General features: G+C 42.4%; 1 protein-coding gene across 1 annotated transcript; it reads right to left on the reverse strand.

Moving 5' to 3' along the window:
• Positions 1–6,992: 6,992 nt before the first annotated feature.
• LOC309709451 (uncharacterized protein) lies at positions 6,993–21,721 on the reverse strand (the record flags this gene model as incomplete). Its single annotated transcript, XM_082538069.1, has 3 exons — positions 6,993–7,215; positions 7,252–7,613; positions 21,541–21,721. The coding sequence occupies 3 exons, from the start codon at positions 21,719–21,721 to the stop codon at positions 7,036–7,038; spliced, it is 723 nt and encodes a 240-aa protein (XP_082394195.1). The 3' UTR covers positions 6,993–7,035.
• Positions 21,722–25,384: the final 3,663 nt, after the last annotated feature.

Raw genomic sequence — 25,384 nt, forward strand, 5'->3', positions numbered from 1 at the left:
GAATTTTTCAAAAGCTTTGAAAGTACAGGCTGCGACATCCTTTTAATCATAGCGTGCTTCTATTGCTGCAATGGGAGGGTGGGTATTTGTGCTTTATAAACTTCAATTTGCTTCAATTTAGCCACTAACCACTGCACTACATTTTAATTGTCATCGTTACTGTACCCACACAGACTGTTGAAGACGCAGTTGCAACATGATGAGCAGGATTCCATGTGGGTTTTTATGAGGTTTTTATTCTGCTGAAGTTTAAGTAATGGGCTACACATTTCCAATCTTCACATCTGACTGCAGTGTGGCTGTGCAGCCCCACCTGCTCGCTCGGGGTGAGGTGACAATTATTAACAGCTCAAGACCTAAAGAGTAACTAAGTTCTTTTCATTTGGAGAAACTCAGCGCATGTCAGATCTCAGATGTTTAAACACCTCCCCTGCAGAATTCTTGATCTGCTTAACAGTGTGAGGGTGGATGTTTCTGTGAGTGTGAGTGTGTGTGTGTGTGATATCCCTGGCCAGGGTGTTTTTTGGGATAAGGAGGCGGGTGCCAAGCAGATGGTAGCAGTGGTTTACACAGGTGTCTGCAGTATGTATTTACTGTATGTGTGTGTAAGTGAGTGAGTATGAGGGGAAAGAGTGAAAGGAGGGGAAAAAAGCAGCCGGGGTGAAGTTCAGGCCACTTCCTTCTGTTTATAAAGTAAAGTTGTTCTTTAAGCAAGCACAGCTTCATTCAGCCATAGAAAAAAAGAGAAAAAAATCTGGAAAGTCAAAGACGTGCCTGTTAGCCACCTAAAACGCTCCTACCGTTGGGCCATTTGGAAAGGATGGATGAAAGCATAATTATAAAAAATGGAAGTACAGAAAGTGACTACAGGATTTTTTTTTAGGTTTGTTACTTAAACCAAAGTAATTTGATTATAATTTCACTCATTACTGACATTTTATTTTTTTCTTTATACGTTTAAGGACTTCAGATATTTCAAATGATTTGTTAAAAAAATCATATATCAGTACATTTTCGAAAGAAATCAAGACTGAAGTAATATTTATGTCAACGAACTTGAAGGTATACATGAACTTAATTAATATAAAAAGCATGTGTGGCAAACAAAATATTTGTATACTTGTCTAGCCTTACGGACCACTTATAGTCCTTCAGACTACAAATCACAATTTTCCCATGCATTAACAAAGCACTTTATTCTATGAACTGTTAAAGTTTATGTCATCTATTTGATGCATGCCACTTAGTTTTTTTGTCCCCCACAGAATCACCCATAACCCTAACATGTATTAGATTTCCAGGGGAAGCTGGAGTCAGCCACAAAGAGAAATGGCTAATTCAAAACCGAAATGTTGAGCCAACAAGGAGATGTGAACTTTCTTGCTGTCAAAGCACCAGTATGAACACCTCCCATGTTTTGCAAGGTTAAATTACTTTTTTGCCAGTGGAGTCTGGTGGATTGCATTGTCTGCAGCTTCTTTCTGAAACAGCTCTCTGTCATTCCAAACAAAGAGTACAAAGCAACATTTTTGGTGCCAAAGTATGTTTTGGTACTGTCCCCTTTCACAGCTACTCACTGCTTTAGTTTCTTTCCTGGCTGGCGACGCAGCAGTAACATTATAGATGGTGAGCAAAAATGGATAAAGAGAAGGTTCTTTTGAACGCCAAGTTTGATTTTAAAGTTCTGCCAGATGGTTCTCTTGAGAAGACCAAAATCATTTGCATTTACTGTTGATGTGAACTGAGTTACCACCCTAGTACGTCCCATCTTAAATACCACTTGCTAACCAAGCACACAGCTGATGCAAAGAGCCCTCCTCCCCGTCACCAAAGGCAGACTATGCTGCATAGCTTTCAAAGGAGACGCTGAGAAATTCTACAAGCAACAAACTTTCAACAGCCATAGCTAAATGGGTGGCTACAGCTTGCAGACCGATTAACATTGTGGACGATGAGGGGCTACTTAAAATAATTCACATAGCATCCAACGACTGCATGATTTGCCTTTGAGAGCCACCAAGACACACAACTTGTATGAAGACAAGAAAGCCAAAGTGGAGGAGGCTTTAGGGCAGAACAACACGGTTGCACTCACCAGAGATTATTAGACTTCACTAAGTAATCGCAGTCACCTCAGGGTAACAGCACATTATTTTGCACCACAGTGGAAACTTGGGTCAATGCTTTGACTGTTATGAAGACAGCGGAGAGGCACTTCGCTAACAAGCTGCCCTAACATCTGAAAATGTCGAAATGCTTGTCTGTCTGAGCAACTGGTTCAGTGCAAAGAAACAAAAGTACTGTATGTGCTGTATGCTATAGTTCTTTTCTTTCTCCTTTGTGGTGTTTTAGTGTTCATGTCTTGTTACGAAAAAAGAAGAAGGAAGAAGGTTGGGTTGCTCAGCCTCTGCTGAATACAACAGCAGAGCAAGAGACATAAGTATAGTCAAACTGGTATATTCTAAGACACTGGAAGTATAAGCTATAGCCTGACTGCACTTTATAGTCCTAGTTATGTAGTGTGCTCTCCACAGTTACAGTGGGGCAAAAAAGTATTTAGTCAGCCACCGATTGTGCAAGTTCCCCCACTTAAAATGATGACAGAGGTCAGTAATTTGCACCAGAGGTACACTTCAACTGTGAGAGACAGAATGTGAAAAAAAAATCCATGAATTCGCATGGTAGGATTTGTAAAGAATTTATTCGTAAATTAGGGTGGAAAATAAGTATTTGGTCACCTCAAACAAGGAAAATCTCTGGCTCTCACAGACCTGTAACGTCTTCTGTAAGAAGCTTTTCTGTCCCCCACTCGTTACCTGTATGAATGGCACCTGTTTGAACTCATCATCTGTTTAAAAGACACCTGTCCACAGCCTCAAACAGTCAGACTCCAAACTCCGCCATGGCCAAGACCAAAGAGCTTTCGAAGGACACCAGGAAAAGTATTGTAGACCTGCACCAGACTGGGAAGAGTGAATCTACAATAGGCAAGCAGCTTGGTGTGAAAAAATCAACTGTGGGAGCAATCATCAGAAAATGGAAGACATACAAGACCACTGATAATCTCCCTCGATCTGGGGCTCCACGCAAGATCTCATCCCGTGGGGTCAAAATGATCATGAGAACGGTGAGCAAAGATCCCAGAACCACACGGGGGGACCTGGTGAATGACCTGCAGAGAGCTGGGACCAAAGTAACAAAGGTCACCATCAGTAACACACTACAACGGCAGGGAATCAAATCCCGCAGTGCCAGACGTGTTCCGCTGCTGAAGCCAGTGCATGTCCAGGCCCGTCTGAAGTTTGCCAGAGAGCACATGGATGATACAGCAGAGGATTGGGAGAATGTCATGTGGTCAGATGAAACCAAAGTAGAACTTTTTGGTATAAACTCAACTCGTCGTGTTTGGAGGAAGAAGAATACTGAGTTGCATCCCAAGAACACCATACCTACTGTGAAGCATGGGGGTGGAAACATCATGCTATGGGGCTGTTTTTCTGCCAAGGGGACAGGACGACTGATCCGTGTTAAGGACAGAATGAATGGGGCCATGTATCGTGAGATTTTGAGCCAAAACCTCCTTCCATCAGTGAGAACTTTGAAGATGAAACGAGGCTGGGTCTTCCAACATGACAATGATCCAAAACACACCGCCCGGGGAACAAAGGAGTGGCTCCGTAAGAAGCATTTGAAAGTCCTGGAGTGGCCTAGCCAGTCTCCAGACCTCAACCCCATAGAAAATCTGTGGCGGGAGTTGAAAGTCCGTGTTGCTCGGCGACAGCCCCAAAACATCACTGCTCTCGAGAAGATCTGCATGGAGGAATGGGCCAAAATACCAGCTACTGTGTGTGCAAACCTGGTAAAGACCTATAGTAAACGTTTGACCTCTGTTATTGCCAACAAAGGTCATGTTACAAAGTATTGGGTTGTATTTTTGTTATTGACCAAATACTTATTTTCCACCCTGATTTACGAATAAATTCTTTACAAATCCTACCATGTGGATTCATGGATTTTTTTTTTCACATTCTGTCTCTCACAGTTGAAGTGTACCTCTGGTGCAAATTACTGACCTCTGTCATCATTTTAGGTGGGGGAACTTGCACAATCGGTGGCTGACTAAATACTTTTTTGCCCCACTGTACATGTGCGCTTTGTTTATTATATATATTTTTTATTTGTGTTTGTGGCTCCATGTTTTGATCCCACTTAGAAGCTAATGTGTTTTGTGAGCTTTAAATGTATCTAATGGTAAATTAGACAGTTACATTCTGTGGGAGTATACAAAAGTGTCCTTTCAGCATATTTTTAAGCACTCCTTTGAGGTGTTTTTCAAGATTATTCTTTATGGTATTTTTCATTGTTTTGGATTGTTGCAACAAAAATAAACATATCTTTGTATAAAGCAAGTATATTTGTCATCTCCAGTGTATTAGAAAAATGAAAAGTATCCCATTAAAGTACTTTTAGAACAGATTTAAAAATGTTGTAATCAATTTGCGATGAATCGTAAGTTAACTATTGATAACTATGTAATTAATAACGATTCAATTATTTAATCACAATTAATCACATACTTTAATCACAATAATTGAGAGGATCCTGAGTAGCTGCATCACTATCTGGTACGGTGACTGCACTGTATCAGATCGCAATACCCTACAACGGATAGTGACAACAGCTGAGAAGATCATCGGAGCCCTCCATCATAGACACCTATCACACCCACTGCATCTGCAAAGCCACCAGCGTTGTGGAGGACCCTACGCACCCCTCACACACACTCTGTTGCCTTCTGGCAAGAGGTACCAGAGCACGTGGGCCCTCACTGCTTCCCCCAAGTTCTGTGTGGTGTCTTTGTTTTGTTTTTTTGCAATTTTTGCACACTTGTACTTTATGTAGTCCTGTCTTGATTGTCTGTTATATGTCATTTGTAGCACCATGGTCTTGGAGGAACGTTGTCTCGATTCACTGTGTACTGTACACATGGTTGGAATGACAATAAAGCCACTTGACTTGACTAATCGATTGACGGCTCTAGTTTTAACCTTCAATTCTTTTACTTCCTGCCCTTGTCTCCATCCTTCCTTTGAAGTTGCCTGCCCTGCTATGAGTTGTCTCCTGCTGTCGTTAGTTCAACCTGTTCCTAATTTGCTCCCTCTGTGCTTGTCATCCTTCAGGGTTCTGCATTTAGATCTATATCTGAGATTCGCAAAGTAGCAGCCAAAGATTTTAATATTTTCCTACATCATGTTTGGACTCAAAAATAAGAAAACAAATGTGTTAATACTAACAGTCTGTGTTAGCAGTAGTGTTGGTCAAGTTACTTGAAAAAAGTAATCTGTAACTAATTACTGATTACTTCCCCAAAAAGTAATCTCGTTACTTTACTGATTACTTATTTTCAAAAGTAATTAATTACTTAGTTACTTAGTTACTTTTTAAAAACACGATTTACAACCTGAATAGGTGATAAAGCGATAGATTTTTCAGCCCAATTCTACTTTTTCTACATAATCCATCATACAAAATGTAATCAAATGGAAAAGTCTCTTTTTTTATTAGTTTAGATCTTTTAACTTTGTGCATCAAGCAAAAATTTAATTATATGCAACATTCTCTGACTGGAAGAAATTAGTTTAACATTTAAACCTATTTTCTGTCAGGGTTCCTGGGTCGTTGACCCAGTGATTTCAGTTTGTTCATGTTCAGTTTAGTTCGCCACATTAATGTTCTCACTTCCTGTTTTTTCCCGTGTCAGCTTGTCTCCCATGTCATTAGTCAGATTATGTTCAGCCCTGTACTCACCTGTTTCCAATCATTGTCATTATTCAACCTGTGTATTTAAGTTCCTCGGTCTCACCAGTTCTCTGTCGTGTCATTGATGTACATGTGATGATGTCGTTCCTGTCGTGTGTTCAGTTCAGTTCAGTCAGCCAGCCATTTTCTACCTCTGTTCTGTTCATCCACTCCTTATAATAAACCTTCACCAGTCTTCACCTACCTGCGAGTCCTGCGTTTGGGTTCCTTCCTCCTCGCCTCCACACACCGCTGACAGAATTACATGACCCGTGCCACGAAGACACGTTTGGAACCCAGCGGACTCGGACCTCTATGAGCGGCAGGAGGTAGCGCTCTCCTTGTGGGCGGAAAAGCTCAAGGGGAGACGGCGGCTCTTCGCGGAGCGAGAGCACGTCTTCGAGGGCACTCGCTTGGCTCTGGGCGGGCCTCGGAGACGCCGCGTTCCCCCACTTGCTGCCTCACCTGCACCGGAGCATCTGCCGCGGAGAGTGGACGTTTCACGCCGCGCTTCGGCCGCTCCCTCTCTCGCCACTCCGCTCCACGCTCACACATCACCTGCCTCATTCACCGGACCTTCAACCTCGCCACGGCACAGCGGCTCCGCCTTCCACCTCGGCTCAACAGAGGCTCCCGTGCCAGAGGCTCGGACGTGTACCCCGCCCGCTTCCTCCTCCCGGAGAAATCTGCGCACACGCCGCCATAAAATGGACTATTTCCAGCAATTCCCGGTGGTGAGTTCCAGTGACTGTTTTCCACCCTCATTTGACTCTCCACGTAAACCCATCTCTCATTCATGGGATGTTTCCCTCCTGGAGGATTCTATGGACTGGGAAGAGTTTTTCTGCTCTGCTCCAAAGACTGTAAATAGTGGTGGCAGAAAAACCAGAACAATCTCCAATAAACCTGCCAGTAACACACACACCGTCACTATTTCTACACCCATTATTCAGCCATTTCCCACCAGCACAGGGGCCCAGTCTACGCCCACACCAGTGCCAGCTCCCAGGAGGAGGGCAGCTGCGACCCAGTCTACCTCCACACCCGCTTCTGTTTCTCAGGTGGGGGTGACTGGTGTCCGGCCACCTTCCGTGCCTGTCCCAGCGCCCAGGCTGAGGGCAACCAGAACCCAGCTTGACCTCCCTGGAGGCTTGGAAGCGCTAACCGGTTCACCTGCTACGTCACCACTTCATCCACCTCCTGACCCAGCCTTTCACGCACTAGCTTTGTCCCTGGTTAGGCTGGCTGAAGTGTCCCCTGCTCAGGCACCAGCTTTACTAGCCCAGGCTGTAGCTTTATCTCCCTGTCTAGCCCAGTCTGTAGCTCAGCCATCAGCCACACCAACCTCAGCTCCGTCGTCAGCCTCGCCTGCCTCTGTTCCTCCCTTAGCATCTCCACTCCAGTCAGCTCCCTCACCTGCTGTTCAGCTTTCACTCCAGTCAGCTCACTCACCTGCTGTCCAGTCTCCTGCTGCCCTCCAGTCAGTTCACTCGTCTCTAGTTCAGTCTCCTCCTGTAGCTCAGTCTGCTCCTGTCCCCCAGTCGCCCGTCCTCCAGCCTGTCCCCCAGTCGCCCGTCCTCCAGCCTGTCCAGTCTGTCGTTCACTCTTCTGTAGTCCAGTCTGCCGCCCAGTGCCCTGTAGTCCAGTCGCTTCCTGTTTCCCAGTCGCCTGTCCACCATCCCGTTCAGTTCCCGGACCTGCAGCCACAGCACCCAGAGCCAGCTGTGAGCTCTCCTGCTCCTCAGCCAGGGGTTTCCGCACCCGCTGGCCCGGCCGCTTCCCTGCCAGAGGTCCCCGCACCTGCTGGTTCTGTCCTGTGTGTGCCAGGGGCTCCGGTGCCCACTGGTTCTGAGACAGTTTTCGCTGGAGGGCCCGAGGAGCCCGTCCAGCCTCATGCCTCGTCAGCTGGAGGGCCCGAGGAGCCCGTCCAGCAACCTTCCTCGTCAGCTGGGGGTTCAGGAGAACCGCACCAGCCTCATGCCTCGTCAGCTGGAGGGCCCGAGGAGCCCGTCCAGCAACCTTCCTCGTCAGCTGGAGGGCCCGAGGAGCCCGTCCAGCAACCTTCTTCGTCAGCTGGAGGGCCCGAGGAGCCCGTCCAGCAACCTTCCTCGTCAGCTGGGGGTTCAGGAGAACCGCACCAGCCTCATGCCTCGTCAGCTGGAGGGCCCGAGGAGCCCGTCCAGCCACCTTCCTCGTCAGCTGGGGGTTCGGGAGAACCGCACCAGCCTCATGCCACGTCAGCTGGAGGGCCCAAGGAGCCCGTCCAGCCACCATCTGCTTCCGCCTCGCCTGGCCCAGCCTCCGCTTCTGCCTCGCCTGGCCCGGCCTCCGCTTCTGCCTCGCCTGGCCCGGCCTCCGCTTCTGCTTCGCCTGGTCCGGCCTCAGACTCGGCCTCGGCTTCTGCGTTGCCTGGTCCTACAGCTGCTCCTCAGTCTCTGCCGGCTCCCGAGCCGCCTCCTGCAGCTGCTCCTCGGCCGCCTTCTCCTCGTCGCCGGCGCGGTCGACCACCGGACCGCCTGAGTGGCCGCCGTTGCTTTCCACACGGTCGACCCCCTGAACTATCTCGTCTCGACCGCCGCAGCCGCCCACCGGACTGGCTCAGTGGTCGCTGCTGCCTTCCACGTGGCCGCCCACCTGAACTGTCTCGTCTCGGCCTCGGGCCACGTGGCCGCCCACCTGAACTGTCTCTGTGTGGGTTCCGTCCCTCCGTCCTGGGCCCCCTCCGCCCGCCCTGTTCTGATTCTTTTTCTTTTGGCCGTCGGGTGCCGGCCTTTGAAGGGGGGGTACTGTCAGGGTTCCTGGGTCGTTGACCCAGTGATTTCAGTTTGTTCATGTTCAGTTTAGTTCGCCACATTAATGTTCTCACTTCCTGTTTTTTCCCGTGTCAGCTTGTCTCCCGTGTCATTAGTCAGATTATGTTCAGCCCTGTACTCACCTGTTTCCAATCATTGTCATTATTCAACCTGTGTATTTAAGTTCCTCGGTTTCACCAGTTCTCTGTCGTGTCATTGATGTACATGTGATGATGTCATTCCTGTCGTGTGTTCAGTTCAGTCCAGTCCAGTCAGCCAGCCATTTTCTACCTCTGTTCTGTTCATCCACTCCTTATAATAAACCTTCACCAGTCTTCACCTACCTGCGAGTCCTGCGTTTGGGTTCCTTCCTCCTCGCCTCCACACACCGCTGACAATTTTCTGCACATTTCAGCATATAAAATAAAAATATTTTTTGTGTTTACACTCAGTCTTTCACAAAGATGCAAGTAAAACACAGCAGAAAATAAATAAAGTCAACGACTAGCGGTCCTTTTGCTCTATTTTCACCTGTATAGCAGGAGTGGGGTAGGCGGAGGTTTACCCTGGTGCAGGTGTGCCGCAGCGGTCAGTTGAAGAATCTGAGTTTCTCTGTGAGTTTCCCATTACGTCGTAACGCACTCGGCGCTTGCTCGAAAGTTTAGGGGGTTTTTTTTCGCTGTAAAGAGAAGTTTTCTTCCCACGCAGTGAACAGCGGACACTAATGTTTTTGTCACTTTTTATGGAATTAAACTCAAAGTAAGGTCAGTACTTCCACACTTTAAACGCTGCACGGTCATACTCTCTCCCACAATCGATATATTATCCATTGTTGATCTGCACACAGCTGTTGCCACGAACGTTGCACTCGCTTACGCCATTGTCATGAGACACTCTCGCAAGAAAATCACGGTTTTATTAACACAGTAACGCAGCGTGCTTACGGGAAAGTAACAGTAATCTAATTACCTTTTTTGCAATAGTAATCCCTTACTTGTTACTTGAAAAAAGTAATCGGATTAACGCATTACTGCCCATCTCTGGTTGGCAGCACATAAAACTGATCAGGTACTCAAAAAGGACCTGATGAAAAATTAAATATCATTGGTAACAATAAAATCTTCATGGACAATTAATACATTTTAGTAGTCGTGCAGCGACACACCAAACATCACTGACACTACTAATGCCCTCTAACAAAGGGGTGGGGAATTCATTTTCCAGAGAAGCCACATGACAAACTGGGACTGTTATGAAGTGCTGAACAAATAAGATGAAACCAGTTCTGCTCATTACTAATTTTATCTCTTTATAAACTTATCGGTGTGGCCCTCCACAACAGTTCCAGTTTGTCATGTGGCTCCTTGGAATAATGAATCAGCCACTCCTGCTCTAGCATCTTTATAAAGGTTGACAGAACCAGAGTCCAGTCTCTGTATTACTATGCTTCATGTAATCATTTAATTATTAAGATGATGTTCCATCAATACTTATATTTGCAATAATGATTGTTACTATTCGAACTGCCTTTATTTATTGTCATTTTAACCATTATCCATTGTGATGCTCTTTGTTCACGAATGAAAGCCTGAATAACAATAATGGGATAATTCACATTATTTCATAATTTTTAAGTACAAAAAATCCTCTCTTCTTCTCCTTCTCATCTTATCCCTAGCCCTTCCTGCCGCTCTCATGTTAGTTGCCGAATCCACATTAATAAAGTAGAAATAACCAAAAATAAAATCCTAAAAATTAGCTTTAAGGGGGGAAAAAAAAGATTATTTTGATTTATTAACCTCAAATGTAGGTCGCTGTGTTCAACTCCAACTTCTGCTGACTGGGCTTGGACAACACACACAGCAGCCATGTGGGAGCACATTTGAATATAACTATTGTGCTTAAGTACAAGTGTTGAGGGGACTGTGCTTCTGTGTGTGTGTGTGTGTGTGTGTGTGTGTGTGTGTGTGTGTGTGTGTGTGTGTGTGTGTGTGTGTGTGTGTGTGTGTGTTGAGAGGTTTAAAAGGAAGGCAGAGGTGCCAAGTCAGCAGATAAAAAAAGGCAAAAGAGGGGAAAGTTAAGAGATATTCTGGGAGAGAGGAGCAAGCTAGGGAAAGAGTGACCTACAACAAGAGGGAAAATGATTGAGAGAGAGGGAGAGAAGGCAGGAAAGGTAAAAATAGAAAAAAAGAAGAGAGAGGACGGCGGGGAGCAGTCTAAACCAGGGATTTGTTGGTTTCTACCAAACTCGAGTCAACACACTCACTCACAGATGAAGAGAGCCTGTTTCATTTTGCCACCACATCCAACCCATGCATCGCTGCCACTGAGGTCTGCTCTTTGTGGTATGTGTGTAGCTGTGGTGTGCTCAGATGCTATATAAAAAGAACAGACCCACTTCAGTCGATGGGCTCAAATCTTTCAGTTGCTACAAGTAATGTGTTTGCTAGAACCACAACACAACACAACACAGCACACACACACACACACACACACACACACACTTTTTTCTTTGCCTTTGCACTCAGAGTTTTTGACTCTAATCAGCAATTTTCAGGATTCTGATAATGTTCGCTACACTCAGGCTAACAGTGATGTAAGTGTCTGTCTGAAACTTTTATTTTGGTCACAATAACAAAAAAAAGATGGAACATGTTTTACTGGCACTGCAGCAATCTGGAGGAAAGGAGTAGACTGAGGGCAGTGTGGTTATGAAATGTTTTTACCCTCTTGTGGAGGAAACTGCAGTTGTGATCAGATGAGATTGATCAGGTGTTCTGAGCGTGTCCTACCAGAAGGAGGCCCTGGGCTCTCCCCAGGGCACGCTGGATAGGCTAAATCTTGGTTGGGTATGCTTGGTCTCTGGTGTCTGGTCAGAGCAAGGTCTGGGCTTCCCTGCTTAGGCTGCTTTCCCCACAACCCAGCCTCAGATAAGCTGTTGGTGACTGACGGACGGACGGACGGTGAACTGGTATTTCACCATTTCCTGCTTTTTTCAATTACACATAATGAGCATCACGGTATTGCTAAGGATTTTTAATTTCTAACATAATAAATAGTGAGTTAGAAGACATTCTTTTATCTTTTTCCTCTCCATTTAATTTTGTTTTTCAACCACAGTAAATCCGCTCTGTTGTGTAATGAGTTAGAAATGTTTAGACTGGGTTTAGTTTGCACCTTCCACCGTTGGGCCTGTGTTATTTTTAGCTCATCTCTCTTATAATGAACACAAATCTTGATGGATGGATTCTGATTTTTGGCAGCCTTGAGCCCGAGAACCTTCTGCTTGTTGATATTTAAACAAAAGGTCATTTATTGTTGGAATGCTTAGCTTCCAAAATCTAACCAGAATATGTGCGTGTGTGTATTTTGGTGTATGCATGTTCTCATGTGTGTTCTCATGGAGCAGATTGCAGTATAATCTCCTGTTGATCCGTTTTTCCCGACTGTTATTTCCCACATTAAAATAATGCTCATTAATTACATTTAGATTTTTCATAACTGTCAGTGTCACTCACTTTCATCCATTTAGGGTTTACACTAATATCTTTTTAATTAAAAAGAGGAAAGACACTGAAGACCAGCAGTGTTGCAATGATCCGAACTCTCTTGAATATATACATCATAAAGGACTACTTTTTTAGGATTCAAGAGGTGTAGATAAGAAAGTATTTAAATATATGATATGTCAGCTTAATACCGCTGAAGGTTTAACAGTATTGGTCAGTTAAGCTGGTTGGTTGTAATAGTAGATGGGTAAGAGGTGGAAACAAGAAGGTAATAATATGAAAGTAATAAACAAGTAATAGCATGTAAAAAAAAAATTGGGTTTAGCTGATTAACACTGTGCTAGCATTTATGTAAGCGGGTAATCAGGAACAGAAACAAACAATTAGCAATAGCATTGTGTTATATATTCATAATACTGCCATAACTTGGTAGTATTAATGCTGCAAAATCTTTATCTGGAAATGGTGCAAAGTACAAAACTACAAGTTTCCATCCAATTCCATCCTAATAAACTTTTAAAACAGATATCAGTTAAAGTGACTGTAACTGTAACTGAACCCAAGCGCAGTACCCAGAGCGGAGGCAGAGACTTCTACAGTCAGAAGCATGAAATATAAGGCCTGGTTACCGACGTAGAGTAGTTGACGAACTGGAAAGAAGAGACATCAGCGCATATCTTAAATCTCCAAGCCTAATGTGCTCAGTCAGCTCCAGGCGGTAGAGGGTGTGGTGCCCCTGCCCATGGGCGGAGACCAGGGAAGTTCAGGAACCTAGTTTCCAGCCACTCATCCAGACCACAACATTAATCTCATAATTCTGGCTTTTTCCCAGAATTCTGAGGTTAAAGTCAGAATTCTGACTTTTTTTCTCTTTTCTCTTTTTTCTGGAAAAATAAAAAAAGACATGTCCACTTTTTTTCCGGTGGCCCTAAACTTCTTCCATACATATGGACCAAAGTAGTGGATTGAGTGAGCTCTAATTGACCACTCCCCACTGCCAGTTTAGAGACTGCCCACTCAATTGCGGCAGTGAGAGACAATAAATAAAAAGAACACAATTAAATGAATCTTAGTTCACTCTTATGGTTGTTATTTTATTACGACAGATCAAATCTCCAGTAATTAGTGTAAAGAAGCACAAGCAAACTGGCAGCTGGCATATCGAGTGAACTGGGAAAAGTGGTAAAGAAATACCGCGAGATGTGACTCATCTCTTTTCTGAGCTTTAATATTAGTGAAGCTTCTCCAGCTCTTTAAAACATGAGCTTTAGTTTTGTTATGTCATCATAATGTAAAAGCTAAGCTTTAACTCAGGAGGCCAGCAGGGGAAAATATTAATTTGCATGTTTTGTGGGTTGCACAACATGTAAACAAACAAGGACCCTAGAAAACATATGACTCACAGTGTTGGGCAAGTTACTTTGAAAAAGTAATTAATTATAGTTACTAGTTGCTTCTTCAAAAAAAGTAACTGAGTTACATGATTCTAAAAGTAATTAATTACTTGAAAAGTAAATACTATGTTACTTTAAAAAAATGTTTAATCCTCTGGGGTCCACGGTGAAACTGGCCATTTTTAACTACTTTTGATTTTCACTCCACATTTTACCTTTAAAAACTATTTCCTTTGCCTTGTTTGGTATCATCCTTTTCAGCACAACCTCATGTGTCTGAATTTACAGTTATGTTTTCATTTTGACATAGTGCATTAGCACAATTGATCTAAAATCAGACAAAAACATAAAATCCGAGTAGAAAAAGTTATATTTTTTTATTGTAACGACCACAAACTTGTTTATTGAATCATACTTCATACCTTTAAATGCAAATATAAATTGTCAATTTTAAAATCATACGCACAAGTTTTGCAAACAACAAAGTTATTTGCAGCCATTTACCTTTTATCCTTTTTTAACAACCATTTCAAACTATTTACAGAACAATCAGCTGTTCTGCATTCAATAAGATGCCACAAATTATTTGTGCCACTTCAAAAAAATTATTTCTGTCCATTATAAAGGAGAACATCACAGCCTGATATCATTTTTGACTGGTCAATATGGTGCATTTTTCCACCAACACGACTCTGGTTGTACGCGGCCTATCAACACAATTTATAAACTGCTAAATATCACCTTGTTGCTTTGTCTTTAAGTGGTCATGTGATTGACTTACCACGACTGCTTTATTCTTCCTCAGTCAAACAGCAGCACTCATGCGATTGTTTTGCCCCCTTAGCTCCAGGTGTTGTGCCAAAAAGTGATCGTCTACCAGAAAGGGATAACCGCACGCGCAGCTGCTTAAAGTAGCACCGAGATTACTTACGTAGTCAGCTACTTCCGTGCAACTAATATAAGGTGCGGTAAGCTGAACACAGCTTTAACAGTCTGTTTGCTGAAAAATAGTAATGCGACCGCACCGCATTTTCTTGTTAGTAACGGTAACAGCGTTGTAACGATAGGAATAGTAATTAGTTTGATTACTCGTTACTGAAAAAAGTAACGCTGCTACTTGCAGCGTTATTCCCGTTATTCCCATCACTGATGACTTGTAGCTCAAGTTAAGGAAGTAGCCGAAGAACATGTAATGTGGAGGCTAAAAAACCAAATCTTTAAAGGAGGAGAAAAGAATTAGGCTAGAAACAAACCAACATCCTGTGAGATAATAATATTACTCTAATATGCGCCACAACTGTGGATCATTTGTGTCTGCTTGTTGTGGATTAATACAACTTTTAAATCTGTGTAAAGGAAAAGCTATGATTTGTGCATCCTACAAAAGGACTGCAGAAGATTTGTGAACACAGTGTCAGTTGCTAAGTTTTACTTAATTAAAGTCACACAAATAAAGTACTTTTCAACATCTTGCTGTCCATTTGCGGTTTGTTAAAACCAAGGCACAGTGCCATACTGTGACCAAGCTTTCTTAGCACGAACCCTCCCCTGAAGCTTATACGGAAACCTTTTTTTAAAAAGACTTCATCATTCAGCATTTGTCAATTAGCTCCAGCAGCCAAAACAAGATGAGAAGAAGAGAATGCTTCTCGTGTTGCGTGGTCCTGAAGTCATTTTTTCCATCATTTTATAGACTTCTCCATTTTTTGATCAACTAATTTTGGCAGGATGGCTGATAACACATTTTCTTTGGTGTGACAAACTTTAAGAGATCCTGATGCTCAGCTACAAATATAAACCAGCTTTTTCTAATCCAGATGTAGTAAATGGAGTGAATGACAAGAACAGGAAAAGAAAAACAGAAACAGCAATAAAGGAAGTGTGTGTGTGTGTGTGTGTGTGTGTGTGTGTGTGTGTGTGTGTGTGTGTGTGTGTGTAAGCCTTACAGATGTTCACATTTGAACTCAGACTCATTAGCCTCATATCAACTAAACATCAAGGAGCTGAAACACAGTGAGTCACTGCAGACAAAATAACATCACTGAGTTTATTGTGACTCACATGCTTGTTTCAGCTTACTTTTGATATATTTCCAGTAATTTTATAATCCACTTAAAGATGACTGACTTTTTAACGTGTGTAACGGCATGTGTGCAGTACTTCTTTAAAATATGAGGTAACTGGACAAGTGGGGGACAAAAAAAAGTATCTCAGTGGTGTTGGTTCATCACTTTCTGAAATCGATGGAATTATGAAGACCAGAAAGCACCATCAGATTTTGATCCACCATGCAATAACATCTGGCAAACATCTGATTTACAGTGCCTTCACTTTTCAGTATGAACACTGATACTAAATGCCACTGCAGTAAAAAGACAGAAAAAGACACAGTGGAATACTATCAGCTATGGGCTGGTCTCTCTAGAGCACAGACTTCAAGAAAACTGCAGCAGTGTGAGGTTATCTTGACAGAGAACATGAACAAAAGGCAGCTAGCATCCAAAGAAGAGCTTTGGAAAATCTTTCAAGAAGGCTGGAGAACTGATCCTGGAAACTGCTTAAAGAAATTACAGGAAAGCTTGCCTTTCAGGCTGTGTTGAAGAATTAAAGTGATCACACCAAATATTGATTTCTGAGCTCATTATAATTGTACTGTACTCAGTTGTACTGTATTTCCATATGTTTGATTGACCAAGACCAGAAAGAGCACACATATAAAAACTCTGCACTGGTTTCCTGATAGCTTCAGAATAGATTTCAAGATTCTTTCACTCTTTGGTTTTTAATTATTAGAAAGACTTTTATGCTATTAGCATATTGTAACCCTTGTGTCTTCAGGTCAAGGATTTTTAATTGTTCCCGAAACCAGACCTCAAACTCATGTAGAGACAACTTCCTGTTACTGTACGCCACATCTGTGGAACAGGCTTTCTGAAAATCTGAGAACAGCAAAGAATGCTGAAGCTTTTAAAACCAAACTCAAAATGCACTTTTTTGCCTTGGCTTTTATTTGAGTTCATTTTATTTCTACTCTTTTACTTCTGTTCACACCTGCTACCTTGTTCTAATTATGTATTGTACTTTTTTTTTTTACCCTCTTTTCATTATTTATTGTTTTTTAAACCATGTTATTTATTATTTCGTTAATTTATTTAATATTTTTTACCAGGCTTTTCTATCACTAATAGCACTTCCCCAGTTTTTATTGTTTCACGTGGTGGGCTCAGTACTGATTTGCAGATGTGTGCATGACTATATATGCATGAGTTTTTTGGGATGACGTCTTGCTCTGTAAAACATTTTAAGCTGTAAAGTGTCAGGAAAAAGGCGATATAAATAAAGTTTTGATTGAGCATTTTCCCCAAACAACAGAAAAACAAAATGCAGAGGTAATGGAGGACAACTCAGAGTACTATATAATAAAGAGAAACCAAACAAAGTACTCATTATTTCAGTTTGGACCAAAGGGAAGAACAGACTGACAGACATCCATCGATCCAGACTGCTAGCATAACTACGAAATAACTATACTGCACTTTAATAAGGTTATATTTCTGTAATCTTCAAAGATTGCTTTAAATAACAGGTTGCTTTCCCAAAAATGTGCAACACAAACAACTACAGAGCCTGCTTCTCATTAACCTTTTACTTGAATGTGTGCTTTCCTTTTCTGCTGGTCAGGACAGACGCACATTCACACACACTCACAGGGACATACTGATCTGAGGCAGAGGAAAAACCTTGTTTCACAGCAGCTAATGGCTTTAATAACGTATGTTGGTACGAGCTGGTGTGTGAGAGACACCAAAGCACTTCGCAAAGATTGCAGGCAGCTGCTGGGAAAATACCTACACACAGACACACATACATGCACTCATCGGGGCCTTTGAACAACCAGATGTGGCTGTGCGGCAGGTTGTGAGCATCAGTGCACCAAAAACAGGGTGAGAGGAGGGCTGGGTCTGAAGCATAACCAGTTAATGGAATACAGATTTTCTCAACCTGCTTCAGCCTGAGGACACACACACACACACACACACACACACACACACACACACACAAACAAAAAAAAAGAGTGTAGTTGTCTTGAACACAACTACTAAAGTTTCTTAGTAGTAGTTTTTTTTAGTAGCAGTAGTATCTAGTATCTGTTTTTACTGTGGTATAATCCTCCTTCATATGCACCTAACATTTATTTGTTAAAGTGTATGTACCCTGCCTAATGTCTTGCCTCCCTCTGTGTAATTCCTGCCATGCTACCTTTTGGTCATAACATCACTTGCAGCCTATTTTGTTCTGACTGAGGCCCAAATTCAGTCTTGGGGAGGCTGAACATATACTAGACAGACCAGAAATTGTCACTTTGCAAACAGATTTAGAGATCTCCATCAGGGGAAACTGAAACTGTGGAGTGACATATCTGATGGATGCATATGCACCCTGTTAGCTACACCTGTTTACCTGCATATTAATACAAATATCTAATCAGCCAAATACATGGAAGCAACTCAGCAAGCAGAAATGATCACCTGCTGAAGTTCAAACTGAGTAGCCGAATGGGTCAGAAGGGTGATTTAAAGTGACTTTGATTGGTCTGAATATTTCAGAAACTGCTGATCTCCTGAGATGTTTCTACATAAACATTTTTAGGGTTTACAGCGAATCATATGAAAAAAATAAAACAGTGAGTGCTATACTCTGACTGAAAATGGCTCGTAATTGTCCGAGGTCAGAGGAAAATAGCCAGCGTACTTTAATCTGATAGAAAGGCAACAGTAATTCAAGTAACCATGTGTTACAACCAAGGTATGCAAATGAGTGCACAACCAGCAGAAGCAGATGGGCTAGCAGCAGAAGACCAGTCTGGGTATCAGACCTGTCAGCTAAGTGCAGGAAACTGAGGCTACAGTTCACACAGACTCATCAAAACTGGCAAATAGAAGACTGAAAACTAGCTGCCTGCTGTGGTAAGTTTTTACTTCTGCTGCCACATTCAGATGGTAGGGTCAGAATTTGGTGTAAAAAAACATGAACGCATGGATCCATCCTGCCTCATATTAAAGACTCAGGCTGGTGATAGCAGTGTAATGGTGTCGAGAATCATTTAAATATCCCACAGCACAAGTATTGTTCCTGACCATGTCCATCACTTCATGACCAGTGTTTCCATGTTCTGATGGCTCCTTCCAACATGATAACACACCATGTCACAAACCTCAAATCATCTCAAACTGGTCCGTTGAATATTACAATAAGTTTGCTGTATTCAGATGTCTTCCACAGTCACCAGATCTCAGCGTCTCTGGGAAGTGACTCACATCATGGATCTGCACAAATCTGCAGCAACTATCATGTCAGAATGGACCAAAGTCTCTGAGGAAAGTTTCCAGCCCCTTGTTGAATCTGAGCCATGCATAATTAGGACTCTGATCTGAACTTCCTCTATCTTTCACAACTTTCTCACTGCTTAGATGTGTTGTTACAGTACCTCCTGATACCTAGAAAGAAATTTCACTTCTAAAGATGTATTTTTATTTTATGGTGAAGTTTCTGGGCTTTCAAGTCACTTTCACCCAAAAGAGAGAAACCTGGATTTCCTCTTACCTCTCTGCAATTTTGGACATTTGTCTAAGAGTTAGCATTTGTTTAATTGTTTGATTTTATTACAGCACCATGGACACCCAGAATTAGAGCTGCAATATATAACAACAAAAGCTGAGTCCAAATTTCCTTCAAAAAAATCTTGTTAGCTTTTAAGTCTGAAAATAAACAGTTTGAACAGGCGATAAAAATTTCTTCTAAGCTCGTTATCGTTTCCTGCAGCGAGTCAGCAAGCAGCAGCACACCTTTGGGGGAAACTTGGCAGAAGTGATGAGGAAGGTGTGAAGAAGAGAGAGGAAAGGAAAGAGAGAGACTCCCTTTGGGTAAATTTTCACCTCTGATGAGGAAGGAGGGTGAGAAAAGAAGAGGGAACAACTGAAAAAGAAAGGAAGAGAGGGAGAGGTGGAATGAGTTCATGGAAACCTGAAGACTGAGCAGAATCAAAAGCAGCAATGTGAGCTGATAATTTGATCTCTGCCAGGGAATTATTTATTTCCCCTCGATTACTGTGTTGTTGTTAAGTTGTCAGAGGATAATCATCCAGACTGTTCACCTGAGTGGAAAACTGTGTATTAGACTCTAATAACAAGGCGACATCTTTCACACAAATAAACATATTTTTCCACATAAGCTCCTGGCTGTGAAATGTTCCGTATATTTCTGCCATTTACAAAGGCGTCTGCTGCTCCGAATCACTGAGGTTTGCATGATGGAAACCGAGCAGTACTCTATGATAGAGAGATAATGTTAATAGCACATTATCTTTAAATGGGTATTAAATTGTATTCTTTATATAGTAAATAATATTTTGTTCAACTGTGTATTATTGTAGCCATACCACAGATACCACGCAGAGCAAAAAGGACCGATTAATGACCAGCTGATTACTGAAGTCCCCTTTGGAAGCTTCAAGATGTCATTTCCGCCATCACCATCTTTGCAAGGGGTGGATGTGACTGTAAACCTGCACACTTACTGGCTAACAACTTACACCCATCCATTTTCTTCTGCTTATCCGGGGCCATGTCGTGGGGACAGAACCAAAGACCTCCCTCTCCTTAGCCTCAGGGGAACACCGATTCATTCGCAGGCCAGCCAAGACATGTCATTTCTCGAGCATGTTCTGGGTCTGCCCTGGGGAGTCCTCCTGGTGGGACATGAGTGAAACACCTAACCCATCCTAGTCAGATGACAAAATCACCTCTACTGGCTCCTTTCGATGTGTAGGAGTAGCTGCTCTACTCTGAGCCCTCCTCAAACGACTTAACCCCACACTCCTCTCATTCTTTTGATCACGTCAAAGCATAAAACCGATATTCTTAAATGGCCATGACAGCAGTCGGCTGTGACTCAGAGGTTAGAGCGGTGGTCTCTTACTTCTCTTGCTCCTATTTGCATGCTGAAGTAGAAATTAATGAGTAGCCCCCAATGCATCAGTATCTGAGTATGTGATTGCTAGATTTTTTAGAAAGAACTTAGGTATAGAAGTAAGCACTTGTGTTAATGAGTCTCATAATAAGAAATTGCTTTGACTGCTATAGTACCAGTCCATTTACCATTTGAACCCTCCAAAGGAATTTCGAAATGGCCGCAGTTCTGCAGTGGAAATCGTTACATGTACTCAGACTCTTCCACAAACGCCCAAGAATCCAAGTAAAAGCTCTGCTATGCAAAGAAAAGAAACACATCCAGGGCAAATCCAGTAACACTTCCACCTTTGCTGGAACTCTTCTAAGAAAATGCCAAGCTACATTATTTGTACTAGTTACAATTAAATATGATGTAGATGATTTGCAAGTCAGTGTTTTGGAAACAGGTTGTAAAAGATTAATTTTATGGCACGACTGTGTAGTTCTATAGTCTTTGGCTTTAAAGTTAGAGCTATTTAACTATTATACAACCAGCGACTGTAGCTTCATGGTGTGAAAATGTAGTTTTGTACTATATTAATGTGCTTCTACTGAAGGTCCATGTAGCTCTACATTATCACAATGTAGTTCTATTTTGTCACTCAATACTTATAGCACAAAAATACAGCTCCACTGTAAGGTACAGTAATTTGGTTCTGTGTCTTGACTTTTACTCTTTAGGAACTGATTATGGTCTATGTGATGATAATATATAGATTTAGAGAATTGTATTATAGTGTGATGATATAATTAGATATAATTTAGGTGTCAAGATCATAGTTTTATTGTACACTGATGCATTGCCATAGGGTGAACATTTTTTCTTAAATTACGGATGCATTTCCACAACATGATAATTTGGCTCTAAGTAATAGCGTGGTTGGTATGATAAAGCAATACTTTAATATGATCCATGATTTTGTTAGTTAAGCTTTTGCACACCTGACAGCTCAGTCGATGACTGAGCTGGTCTGTTTCAAAAGTCTATTAAACCACGGACAAAATTAAAGGCTGAAAAGCATCTGTGTGTGTGTACGTGTGAGTGTGTTATGCGAAGCCCATATGAGAGCTCTAATAGAGAGGAGTGTGGGATCAAAGGGCTCTGCGGCCGCTGTGGTCTGGTTCACCACCGATACTGACGTCAGCACCGAGGGCGATGGCAGAGAGGGCTGAGAGAGGGGATACAGCAGGTGAGGACTACCCAGGCACTTCGTCATCACATGCACACAGCTACAGCTTGAGTCTATGTGGTTTTCATTCTGAGGAGGGGAAGGTGGGATAACACTAAAAAGTACATCCTACTGTATTTATGCATCGGGATTCAGTATTTTATTTGTAATGTGGATAACTCACACAGGAAAGGAGACTTTAAGCAATTTTCTACTGTATATTACACATCTGCAGTCCACAGGAAGCATGTCTGTAGAACAGGAAAGCTATTAAAATTATTTATGCTTGTCCAAAACTTTTAGATTCACTGGTTTTCAGCTTTGTTTAGGCTCATTTATGATGTATTCTGGGAAGTCTGGTCTGCCACTGGTTTTGGTTTGGAGTCTGCACGTGGAACAGCTCAGTTTGCAAGAACATCTGGAAGGCTGGGTGACCAGTAACTCTCCATTCCATATAAGGGAGACCAAAGGGGTGGGGGGCATAAAAATGCACTCAAACCCCTCAAAGAGACGTCCAGTGAAAATACACACTGGTACATTCATATATTTCACACACACACACACACACACACACACACACACACACACACACACACACACACACACACACACACACACACACATAGTGCTGACCACAGGTGGCTGCTCAGGACTAGAAAAAAACAAAACAAAAAACTCAGCCTATTTTAGATCCTGTCAATCTGGGCCTCAGGCACGCGCGCACACACACACACACACACACACACACACACACACACACACACACACACACACACACACACACACACACACACACACACACACACACACACACACACACACTCTCTCTGCTCATTGACAGATGCACAGAATGCCCATCACTACAATCTGATACACAGCATTCAAGAATTCTCAAAAATAGCAATAAACTTCCTCCAAAAGAGCCAATCAACAGCCAACCAGAGAGAGAAATGAACCAATCCTGTTGTGATTCTATGTAAGTTAAGGCCTTAAAATATCCGCTCGAAAAACTGCTCACATAGATGAACTTTGCTATAATAACAAAAAATGAGGTAAAATTGAGTACAGATATAGATTTGGACATGTTTTGCTTAGCTTAGCACAAACATTGATTACTTTTAACATTATCATACTATAAAAGAGAGATCTAGCACTGCAAAGAATCCTAAATTTAAATCCAGAGAAGAACTTCACAACAGGAAACAGCAGTGTAAGAAGTTAAGAAGAAAAAAACATAGTTAGAGGCAAATTCTGAAAACTCTGTAAGCAGTTTTTTTAAAATAATATTTTACAGGCAAGTCTATATATATTCCCTGATAACCCGATAACTTTTTTTTTAAACTGCCCAATTAAGTGACCATTACCAAGGTGCCAAGTGAGAACATTTGCTTTTAGAAAAGCTTTTTTTCGAAGAGCAGATCAAAAATTGCCAGACCCTCTTTATCAGCAGTGAAAACACAGGTGCAACACCTGAGAGGAAAGTGCATCTTTAGTGCTCCACTTGTTTCCTAGTTGAGTGTTAAAGACAGAGGAGTGTGCACTTGTTTGTCCATTACAGACAGATATCTGTGGTGAGGGGTGTGGAGCACTGGGTGAAATATTGTTAAATATAGGAATGATTCAACATCTGCATCCTCTTTTGAGAAAAACCAAAAGGGTAGGCCTCACTGGATTGTTCAAGATGACACTTGTGTTTCCAACACTGAAGCTCAGTCATGCTGGCAAGACATGTGAAAGCTAAGTTTGCACTTGACCTTTAATTGTATAAAAAATGAATGTCTTCAAGCATAAACTGTGTATACTTATATAAAACAGGCAGCGAGAGAACATTTTCCATCTTCCAGTCTGACCCTCAATTCTTTGAACCAATATTCATAACACCTAATAAAAATCATCTTTATTAGCTTTAACCTACTGCAGAGAGAAGGAAACCAGAATGTTGTTGCGGTTCCTGCTAGCCACCAAGAGAGGTCATAAAAGGCCAGAGATCAATAAGTAAACCGTTACAGGCAAGAGCTGATTGAGGGTTGTGAGAGTGTTCGCTCCAACAAATAGCAACAGAGAGAGCACGCATCCTGCTGAATGGTGACCAGATGGGGACAAAAATGTGTGTGCAGTTTGTGTGTGTGCCACAAGTTGGGTTCCAGTTGCCATGAGCGTCTCTTTGAAGGAATAACTGCTTTGAAAAGAATTCAAATGGGAGACGGAGATGATGACGGTGCACTGTACGGTGTGGCTTGCGGGGTTTGTGTGCGATTGGTCGTGCATTTATGCACGCGCCTGTTAGCTTGTATTTGTGTTTGTTACGTCGACCGTGAGTGTGTGTCAGAGCGGGGTTGACGTCAGGTGCAGCACAGGTGGGCAGCAGGGGGAAGGGATGAAAAGGTCTGCAAAATAAACACACCTGATCTCCGTGGACACATAACGGTAACAGCAGAATGTACTGCCGCAGCCTCGCTCGCCTCGTCTCTCACAGTGAGATCATTTTAGTTTGTTTTGTTGTGTTTTTGTGCTGCCGTTTTAAACCAGCGTTAGCATCGCTGGAGGCCAGAGTGTTCATCACATCCACAACAGGAAAGAGCTGAAGTTAAGTTTTCTTAAGAGTCTGACATCCAAAAAAAAGTAAAGTTTATTTGGTGTCTGAGGAAATGCTGTAAGCTTATTTAAATCTGGGCTGATCCTAAGGGGACGGAATATTTACATGCGATTTCTCTGTAATTAAACTAAAGCTGAACAGACCAGCCAATCAACAGCTGGTGAAAATGTCAAGGCAGGGTTGGGCCCTCTCATGCTTCTACATCAGTCAGTAATGTTTTTTTTTCCACTGCCTTCTCCTTTTAAAATTCATGAAACCATTGCAGTTTTGGGTCTACATGCAACCTGACCAGCCATGGTAATAGCATGGCTCATAGGACGGCAATGTTGATCTGCTGGTCAGTCTGCCAGTGTGATCCTCACTGGAATAGATGAACAACTGTTGGACCAATTAATCAATCAAATGTACACACACCCATGGTCCTAAAGCAGGAATCCTACTAACTTTGGTAATAGTCTGATGTCTAACACCACCTGCAGATTTCCACCTGTCCAGGGGATGTTCATGAATTTTTGGACAAAGCTCATAATTATCAATGTCTGTGCCTACTGCACAATAATAATTCTGGAATAATTCTGCAGGCTTCTTGAAGGACATTCAAAGCTCTTCTTTGGATGTTGACAGCCTTTTGTTCTGTCCGGTGTCAAGATGATTTCCCGCTGTTTCAGTACTGTTGATGACTGGGCCCTTGGGAAGGCCAATTTATGGCCAATATTGTTCCACTGTGAGCTTTTTCTATCCAGCTATGGATTTGCTGCATTGTCAGTTTGCTTGGGATCACTGCCATGCTGAAAATGAAGCCACTGTTAATCTGTTTCAAAAGTCTATAAAACCACAGACATCTAGTTTTACTTTTCATACTTTCAGTACACTGTGATGATACTGCTTGCAATGTATACTACTACTACTACTGTAGTCAATCCGAACTGTCCTTTCAATACACAAAGAAGTCAGACATTTTAAGATGTGGAACAAAGTCGTGCACGTGTTATGCATGACTCTGTATACAGATAGTGTCTGCTTGTATACGCATATGTCGTCATATTGTTGTGGAGTTTCTCAGACAATAAAATCTGACTGTGGTAGTTCACTGTGTAAACAAGTTGACAACAGGA

This window comes from Aulonocara stuartgranti (genome assembly GCF_965226115.1).
Source record: "Aulonocara stuartgranti genome assembly, chromosome: 7".
Taxonomy (NCBI): Eukaryota; Metazoa; Chordata; class Actinopteri; order Cichliformes; family Cichlidae; genus Aulonocara; species Aulonocara stuartgranti.